The sequence below is a fragment of the Echinops telfairi genome, unplaced genomic scaffold (genome assembly GCF_000313985.2).
Source record: "Echinops telfairi isolate 266 unplaced genomic scaffold, ASM31398v2 ScPeMD7_2186;HRSCAF=2738, whole genome shotgun sequence".
NCBI lineage: Eukaryota > Metazoa > Chordata > Mammalia > Afrosoricida > Tenrecidae > Echinops > Echinops telfairi.
Genome location: NW_022106084.1, coordinates 8,299,918 through 8,310,026, shown reverse-complemented (window position 1 = coordinate 8,310,026; position 10,109 = coordinate 8,299,918). Strand labels below are relative to the sequence as shown.

Below are 10,109 nucleotides of genomic sequence, written 5' to 3'. Positions count from 1 at the left end.
AATGGTGCATGGTGATGAGCGGAGAAGTAGACAGTGGTGATCCAAGTATTGGAACGCGATGTATAAAGATTTAATAATGAAAGGGCTTGGGTGGGGGTGGGGAGGGGGAGTACGGTTGCAAGCACAATTGGGGCGTGAGAGCTTGGGTAGCAAGAGGCCAGGGAACAAATATGAAGGGGGCGTTGGCTGTTCCCTTATTCACCCCACGCTTGTTAATCTTGTGCCAACCATTATCCTGTTGTTGGTAGAGGCCATTCATAGTAAGCCTGTGCACAGCACAACGAGGCACTGCCCAGGCCTGCGCCATCCCCACGACTGTTGTTGGATTTAAGCCCATTGTTGCAGTCAGTCCGTCGTGTTGAGGATTCACTGCCCTCTCTTTGACCAAGCCTGGCATCCTTCCCCCGAAACCAGGCTCTCGTGATAACATGTCCAAAGTTATAGTCACACAGGATTTATAACGGTGAACAAGATAGAAGAGAGTCTGTCTCTCCACACTTACAATTTAGCTAGGAAGAAAAATAAACCAAACCGAGCCCTCTGCCTTGAGTCAATTGGCATTTACAGCTGTAAGACGGACTAGAACTGCCACAAAGGGTTTCTGATTCTTTGGGGGAGTAGCTGTCACATCTTCCCTCCACAGAGCCACCGGTGGGTTTGAACCACTCACCTTTCAGCTGCCAGCCAAGTGCTTAACCACTGTGCCATCAGGGCTCCTGAAAGACAGATAACCAACCACAATCAAGGGTGATTTGTACAATGAGAGAGGAAGACTGTGTAACGGGTGCGCCGAATCTAGCATAGAGAGGCTGAAGCACACTTGTGTCGTCAAAGAGGTTATTTCGTTTGATCCTGAAGAATGAGCAAGATTACGACCAAGAAGGGAGTTTTGGGCAAAATATAGCGGTGTGTGCCAGTGTCTGCAGGGGAGGGAGACTGGTTTGAAGAGGAGCTTGTTGAACCAGGACTTGATGAGCACCAGTCACTGGGGGCGCTGTACCTCCTGCAAATACAGTCTTCCTTCTAAGGCATCCTAAGGCCTTTCCAGGGATAGTATTTTAAAGTGGACCTCTTGCCTCACACTGTCCAGGAAAAAAATCCATTCCAATTGAATTGCACACTTAAATAATACAGGCAAACAATAAATCACTCGATCATTTCGGGGGATAGCTTTCTGACTGAAAGATAAGCAAAGATTTCTCAGTCCAAGTCAAAAGTACTGACAATAAAGAAAACGATTAGAGTCAACTCAACTATATGAAAATCAAGAATTTCTAGTCAAAAGGAGCTCTGGTAGCGATGTGGGTTGGGCCCCAGACCTGCTGACCTCAAGGTCAATGGTCCAAACCCACTGGCTGCTTGAGGGAGAAAGATGAGGCTGTCTGATGTCTGCTCCTGCAAAGATTTACAGTTCCAGAAACCTCATTGAGAATGACTATGAGTTAGCCATTCTCTCTCTCTCTCTCTCTCTCTCTCTCTCTCTCTTTCTGGCATTCGTTAACATCAAAGAAAACCCAGAGTGGGAGATGATATTTGCAACACAAATAACTGACAAAAAGCTCGTGTTCCATCTATAAAGAGTATCTATAAATCAATAGGAAAAATGAGCAAGAATGGAGACAGATTTCACAAAATATGTTCAGAAGGCCAATAATTATAAGAAAATGTGTTTACACGCAAAAGTAATCAGGGAAGTGCATATTTCCATTGCTCTCGCCAGTTCAGTAGCTGTGCTTGACTGAAAATCCTTCTTGCTTTTCCACATGCCAGAGCTCTGAGATGCTTGGGGATTTTTCGTGATTACTTTTCATGCACAGGATTTTCTGAGCTCCTCACTGCCATTCCGGAAGGCATCATCCCCATTTTTGGGATTGGAAAATCACAGCGGGAAAGGCTGTACGGATACTTTGTCCAAGCTCACACATCCAGGCAGCAAAGGGCGAGTTGGGCAGCCCTTCCGGCTGGACTCTTGATCGACCCAAGAGAACACGGGCTCTGCTCTCCCCAGCGCCTCAGTCATGTGGGGGCATTAAAGACAGGGGCATGAATTCATGCCCATCAAATCAGGGGGAAATGATTTCATATACTTTTTCCAGATGAATGTATTTAAGATGATTTTTCCTGCTTCCCTTTAGGAAGAGGAGTAGAGACTCAATCAATCTATAACATCTCACACCCATTAGACAAAAAAATATAATAAATAGAAAGGGGCCAGTGGCTTCTTCCTCTTCTTCCCTACCCAAGATCTTCCAGTATGAGAATGTGTGCTACAGAATGCGTCTACTCTCAATCTTGTGAGCCTTGGTTGTGCAGAAAGGCCAGCAGTCGGAACCCCCAACCCGATGTGGCAGTCCCCGGCATCGCTCAAGGTTCCACCTGGGGTGGACCCTGCCCCGTAGGGTTGTGCCGAGCTGGAAAACCCTCAGGAGCAGTAGGTGATAATAATAGACTGAAGATTCTAAGTGTTCTCCCATAGAAAGTGAAAAACATGCTTCAAAGTCAATAATGGTGAGGCCGGGTGGGGGTGGGGGGCGCTACAGTTTCAAGGGCTTCTTTTACAACCACAGAATGATTCCCAACATAGAAGTGAGAAGCTGTTCGGACTGAGATGTTTCCTCTGCGGCGTGGGATGATAATTGTGTGCTTCTTTGTCTGCAGTTTCCTTTGCCCTGGGGATCTCCACGGTGAGCCGAGGAGCATATAGTTACCTGAAGCAAACCCTGACTTCTGTTATCTCCAGGATGACCGTGTCCGAAGAGGAGGACTCGGTGGTGGTTGTCTCGATTGCAGACGTACGTACAGAAACGGAACAGCGCTCCTGAACCCCCATCTCGATTTCCCCCAATCCTGCGTCAATGGCCAGCATGGCTGTCATTTTGAAATATATTTGCTGAAGGTCGCTGATACACGTTAATAATTGTTTGAGAGCACTGAGAAAGGATTAAAGATGTAAATCTTAGAGAAATATGTAATGGTTTGCTGTGGAAATACGACTGGTAAATTTGATTTCTACTTAATATAGGAGCCCAGCCTACCATAGAGCCAGAAAATTGCCTTTTTAAAAAGAGTATTCAAGCTGCAACCTGCCTAGCCCAGTCGATGGTTGGCATATGAATTAGGTGATACTTTATTAAGTATTTAAGACTATTAAGCAAAGTTATTTAATTAGTAACCTTATTAGGCATGAGTAACCCTGAGCACTTTGGGTGGAAAGGTTGGGCTGTTAACTGCAAATATTAGTAACTACCTCTTTTTGAGTGATTTCCATAGCTGAGGTCCTGGGGAGGATCTTGCGAAGCTTTGTTTACCTGAGTGACATCTGGGGAAAGTCGGTGGTGCTGTTCGGATTTTGTTGGGGTGTTTGGTGCCACCGAGTCACCACGGACTCTTAGTGACCGGGCGCACAACGGAAACTGAAGCTAACAGGAAGGAGCTTGCCCGGTAACTAGTGCAATCAGATTGAAATCTAGGTCTCCGGCCACGTCCAAAACTTTAAATCCTGCCTGGAATACCATATAAAAAATAAAGCGCTATATAAATATTCACACCATAGAGCCTTTTGGAGGGAAATTTAAAATTCAAAGTGTGCATATGCTTTGTTTCAGAAATCCTAATTCTGGAAACTTAGCTTAATGAGATAATCAGGCAAAAATTTCAGAATAATAGAAATATGATGGTGTTGTGTGGAAAACAAGACAAACATCCTCACCACTGGACCATGGTCGAGGGAGAAATCATTTTGCTTGGACCCACCCAGGACGCCCAGGAAAGCAGCAGGCAGGAAGCCACCAGACCCTCTGGCCCTTCCTCTCCCGTCAGGTCGGGAACTGAGCCGGCCCCACATGTGCAGGCAAACTACAGGCAGAGCTATGAGGAGAATGGAGTGCTTACACTTTGGGCCGCTAACTGCACGGTCAGCAATTCAAAACCATCAGCTGCTCCAATGAAGCAAGACAAGGCTTTCTACTCTTGTGACGAGTTAGAGGCTCTGAAACCCACCTCGGCAGTTTGTTCTACCTGTCCTACAAGGTGCCCGTGCATCGGCGTCCCCTTGATGGCAGCGAGACAAGACAAGGTAAAGGGCACAATGACAGTAGGGAGTTAGACACACCTTTAAATAATCAACCGTTTGAGAGCAAAAGGGAAGCATCTATCCAAGAACAAGATTCAGAAGGGTTTGAAAGGAAGGAGAGATGGACACGGGAGATATGGGGGAGAAGTGAAATATGCAAGGTTATGAAGACAAACCATTGTTGGATGGAAAACATCTGCACTGTAAACCTTCACCCAGTTCATACCCAGTTCATAATAAAAGTTGATTTAAAAGAAAGAAAGAAATGCCGTATTATTGTGTTGAGCAAATCTCTTGCACAAGGCCTCTTTAAAGTGTTAGAAAAAAGAAAAAAAAATGTCACTTTGAAGACTAAGGTATACGTGCCCCAAGCCCTGGTGTTGTCAATGGCCACGTGAAAAGCGGTCACAACATAAAGAAGACGGGAGAATGAGAAATGCATTTGGATGGCGGGGTTGGTGAAGAACACTGCATCCAGAATAGACCACGGGGCATCAGAACCACAGGGTGGCAGTGGGTCTGACTAAGTTTTGGTGGCCAGAAGAACAGACAAACCTGGCCTGGAAGAAGTTCGGCCCCATTGCTCCCGAGCATCGAGGATGGTGAGACGTCATCTCCTCACATACTTCAGACCTGCCATCTGGAGGGAGCAGCCCCGGAAGGAGGATGTCTTGCTTGCAAAAGTAGACTATGTCAGTGAAGAGAGAAAGGAGGCCACTCAGGCAGATGGAGTGACACGGTGACTCCGACAGTGGGCGCTAGCAGGTGAAGGGTTGTGCGGGTGGCACAGCACCGGGCAGCGTGTCTTCTGACGTATGGAGGGTTGCTCTGATGTCGCTGAGCCACACCGACTCAGCACTAGGGTGGATGTTAAGGAGACAGACTGGATCTAGATGGTCAAAGTTCAGCTGCTGGCTTCACATTCCTGGCTGGTGAACTTGAGCAAGTTACTTAATTTCTCGATCGCCTCTTTTTCCGTATCTGTAAACTAGTGGAAATAATCTCACCTTATAGGGTGTGAACCCTGGTGACACTGAGCTATAAGTTTGGGCCTGCCAATGGTAAAGTCGGTGGTTCAAACCCACTAGCCACACCAAAGGAGAATGATGAGGCTGTCTGCTTCTGTAGAGATTTCCAACCTCTGAAACCCTGCACAGCATCACTGTGAGTGGGAATCAAGGTCATGGCTGTGGGCTTGGATTATAAGGTGGTTTGGGGGAATTAAATTAGCTAGTGTAAAGCATTTAGGATGAACTGCAAATGTGCAAGAATAAATGTTCAATAAGTAATTATTTTGAAAATAATTACTTCAATAATTATTGAATTATTCAATAAATAATTATTTCAGTAGTGACCTCCTGCTTTATAAAAGTAATGGAAATACTTATCAATAAGAGCTTGATTAAATACTTAATTACAACATTTTTCCACTCTCTGAAAGTAGTGCTTCCCTATAGAACATTTCATATACAAAAATGGCCGAAAGTGAAGTAGCAATTGCACTAGTTTATATGCAAAAACTTTGCTAGTGTTCCCAGACCCAATCACAAATTTACCAAATAACTTACCAAGTAACACACACACGCACACACACAAACTAAAATAACACTAAATGTGTAGTGGTCACAGACATAGTTCCAAACTCTGGCAGCTGGCGACTGGGATGCTTACTGTGCTGTCAGGGGAGGAAACTGATGACGACATCTCTCTCACTGCTTGGGATGCTTGCTTGGATTCTTTCATCAGCTGCAGGCAAAGCAAATGCTGACTGCTAGTTTCACTTGTCACCTTTGTTCGCGAATGTGAAGCCCTTTAGATTTATTTTAGTTGGGCAGGGTGGTGGGCTGTGGGGGTTGGTGACAGGGGACTGCAATGAAGACATCAGCCCAGAGTAGGATGCTAGGAATTGATGGGAAACCTCTAGAAATGTTTGAACAGGCCGATGAAGCACTGGAAGCACTCCCTCATCTCTGCCAAGAAATTTGAAAGGTAGCTAGCTACTTGGCCAAGTGACTGCAAGAGCTCCATATCTGTACCTATTTTAAAGAAAGGTGAGCCAACCCTAGACCAACAGCACTGATGGAGCACCCAAGCAAACTTTTACTGCAGATCGTCCACAGCAGTTGCAGCAGGGCATTGACAGGGAGCTGGCAGAGGTTCGGGCCAGATTCAGAAGAGGATGTGGAATAAGGGATATCCTTGCTGACACCGGTGTAGCGTAGCTGAAAGCAGAGAGTACCAAACTCTGTTTACTTGTGTTCTATTGATTGTGCAAAGGCATCTGATTTTATAGCTTATTAAAAAACTATGGGTAGCATGGAGAAGAATGGAAATTCTAGAATACCTCATTGTGCTCCTGCAGAACCTGTACATGGATCAAGAGGCAGTTGTGAGAACAGCACAAGGGAAAACGGCATGCTTGAAAAGAAAAGGTGGGAGTCAGCTGTAGCCTCTCCCCATACTTATTCAACCCGTGTGCTGAGTAACTCATCAGAGAAGCTGGCTCACGTGAAGTCGAGTGCGGCCACCGATTGGGGGAGGGCGAATTAAGAACCTGAAGGTGACTCACTCTTGCCTGCTGAAAGCGAGGAGGACTTGAAGCCCTTGCTGATGACTGCCAAAGATCGCAGCCTTCAGTCCGGATCATAAATCGATGTAAAGATGACGACATCTTCACGACTGGACCAATCGGTAGGCAGCATCATGAGAAATGGAGAAAAGGTTGAAATTGTCCAGAATGTAGTCTGGCTTGGCTCCACACTCAATGCTCACGAAAGCAACAGTTCAAAGGTAAGACAACATATTGTACTGAGTGAATCTGAGGCACAAGATCTCTTTATGTTGAAAAGCAAGGGTATTACTTTGAGGACGAAGGTGTGCCTGTCTCAAGCACTTTAAATTGCCTCATGTGCCATGAAAGTTGAGCACTGAACACAGCAGATGGAAGAAGAATGGATGCATTTGAATGACGGTGCTGTACGCCCCATGGACAGAGCACAGCAATCTGTCTTGGGGGACTTGTGAGCCTGGCGTAGGACGGGGGAGTGTTTTGTCCTGTGGTGCACGGGGTCTCTGTGTCCAAACTGATTTGACGGCACCAAACAACCATGTTAAGTCTTTGTGAAATGAAGTGATGTACAATGAACTTTTTAAAATTGGGGGATAACGGTAGGGCTATCTCCTGGAGCCCTGGTGGTATAGTAGTTACCAGTTGGGCTGCTAACTTCAAGGTCAACAGTTCAAAACCACCATCGGCCGCTCAAGGGAAAGACAGGGCTCTGTACTTCTGTAAAGCTTTGCAGTGTCGGAAACTCACGGGGCAGATCTATCCTGTCCAGCAGGATCACGATGAGTCTGCATCGACTCCATGGCAGTGAGTGAGGTGTAGACACAGCGTACAATCACCTTCGTTGTGAGGTGTCGTTGACTTTGCTCCCACTCATAGTAACTCTATGTGCAACCCAATCAAAGACTGCCTGGTCCCGCACCATCCCCACAATTGTTGCTGTGCTTCAGCCCATGGTTGCAGCCACTGGGTCGATCCATCATGGGAAGAGCCTTCCTCTTTCCGGCTACCCTCCACTTTACCAAGCATGCTGTCCTTTTCTAGGGACGGGTCTCTCCTGACAAGGTGTCCGAAGTCTGTGAGCCAAACCTTGCCATCCTTGCCTCTAAGGAGCACTCTGGCTGTACTTCTTCCAAGACAAACTGGCTTGTTCTTTTGGCGGTCCGCAGTACTGTCAATGTTCTTCACCAACACCACAATTCACACCGCATCTATTCTTCTTGGTCTTTCTTACGCAATGTGCAACTTTCACATGCATATTGAGGCAATTGAAAATGCCATGGCTTCATTGATATATATATGTGTGTGTGTGTATAAATTACACATGTATTTGTATGTACATAAATTATATATATATATATTTAGAGAAAGAAAGATCCTGCCCATTACCATTGAGTCGATTTCAATTCTTACTGCCCCTGTAAGATGGATCTGAAACAGCCCCTTTAACATCTGAGCAGACAGCCTCACCTTTCTCCCCAGGGGTGATTGGAGCATTCCACAGATGGCCTTGTGGTTAGCACTTACCAGCTTAACCCCGGGGTTCCGTATAGATATAGTTACCTACATGCATATAAAGCATAAAGATAATGAGCAAACTTTGGAATGATAGTCTCTGAAATAAAAAGAAATATGCTTTTTTATTTTTTATACTGAAGCAACTTTAAAAGGGGTCAAGGGGGAGATCAAATGACAAAGCATTACATTTTACCCTAAGCACATCTGCCCTAATAGACTTCACAGTGCTCTCTAGCTGACCACAAGACTGATCACCTCCCCCCACCATGGTCAGAGGGGATTCACCGGAGGCTTAATCCATGTGGGACTCTGCAAAGACCTGAGAAGCCTTTTGTGAGCTAGGCACCGTCTTTCTACTCTAGTATGTTTGATCACGAGTAAATGTGCAAAGTTTGTTCACTGAAGAAAAATGTCTAAACAAGCTGGAAATATAAAGGGTAAAAATAGAGTGAAACTTCAAAGTAATCTTAATATCACATGGACTCACAAAATAAAGATATCCTCAAAAAGAGTTGATCTTTAAAATAAGTCACCCTAAGAAATTCTTTTTAAGATAAAATTTATATAGCTGTATAGATTGGGTGTACTATTTTGAAAATGTAGCTGGGGTATAATGATATTTCATAACCCACCAAAGGGACAAGAATGAAATAGCTACTCTATTCAAATCAGATTGTTAGTTCACACATAGATAAGTTTAGTTTTTCTATTACAAGTGAAAACTCTAGAAACTATTAAGACATAATGGTATTCCATAGGTAAATTCGATTCACATTAGCAAAAATATATTAGTAAAACTACTGGACATGTGTACTTTCAATAAAACTTATTTTTCTTATTTTTAGAGCAATGAAGAATACATACATTCTGTTGTTAACATGATTAAAACGAAGTAAGTACAGTCTGATAAACTTAGATGGAGTTGTTCTTTCATTTTCTTATCTTAAGTTTTTAATCAAATTGCATTGTCATTTTACCAACACTCATATTATTTTAATAGTGTCGCTCTGCAAAGAAAGAACTTATAATCCTGTTAAGCTGTCATCAAGTGTGTCTTGGATTTTTCTCAACTTCATGGGTTACCTACCAATTAGAAGCGACTTTTTTGTTTTCCGTGCTGTAGTGTGGTAGTGTCTCTCCTCTGTGAAACCATTGCCTCTGCAGGAAGCCTACCATGTTATGTTTGAGCTTGTTTCCGTGCCTCCCTCTGTGATGAGACCTCACCATTTCTGCTCACAGTCGCTTGCTCGCTGTCTGCTCAAGGCAGCCCACGAAAGGTGCGATACCAACGCATACCGATGAGTTAACGTTAAATATTTGTCAAGTGAGAGGCTATGGATATGCACACAACATAACCAGTTTTTCAAGAGCTCAGCCACTACCAACTGAAAGGCTTTTGATTCCTTCCACCCAGAGATGCCCAGAGAAAAAATCCTGTCACTGAAAATCCCACGGAGCCCAGCTCCACACGAGCTCTCTCACACATGGAGTCTTCAAGGGTCCAAACGAACTGGACAGTAGTTATGGTTACAGTGTTCTTTTCAAACAATTAATTAAGCCATTGTTTTCTGTTTTGTAAGGTGTGATGGTGACCTTGTGGTTCTCAGAGTAATATCTGTTTCTGATATACTGAAATGTGTACAGCGATACGATCTCTAGGATTTGTTTTTAAATATTTCAGATAAAACTGGACCACCCAGATGAAACAAGTGTGGCAGCCAATGGTGGTTGGTGAAAGGGGGAGGATTCCCCTTGTGAACTGGAACTAAACAAGGATGCCCTTTATCACTGCTCATATTTAATATGACACCAGAAGTCTTAGCCCAAAGGATTTGAGGGAATAAATTAAAGGCATTCAAATTGGCAAAGAAGAAATAAAACTCTCTGTTTGCAGATGATATGATTCTGTATGTAGAAATCCCCCAACACTTGACCAAAACTTGTTAGAAGTAC

At 44.4% G+C, this 10,109-nt stretch overlaps 1 protein-coding gene across 1 annotated transcript in view; it reads left to right on the top strand.

Annotated features, from left to right (window-relative positions):
• Positions 1 to 10,109, top strand: part of MGAT4D (MGAT4 family member D) — a 105,748-nt gene that overhangs the window by 33,109 nt on the left and 62,530 nt on the right. Inside the window, exons 3-4 of the mRNA XM_013007114.1 lie at positions 2,659 to 2,792; positions 9,002 to 9,048. Coding sequence (XP_012862568.1) covers positions 2,659 to 2,792; positions 9,002 to 9,048 — 181 coding nt within the window. The remainder of the gene's footprint in view (positions 1 to 2,658; positions 2,793 to 9,001; positions 9,049 to 10,109) is intronic.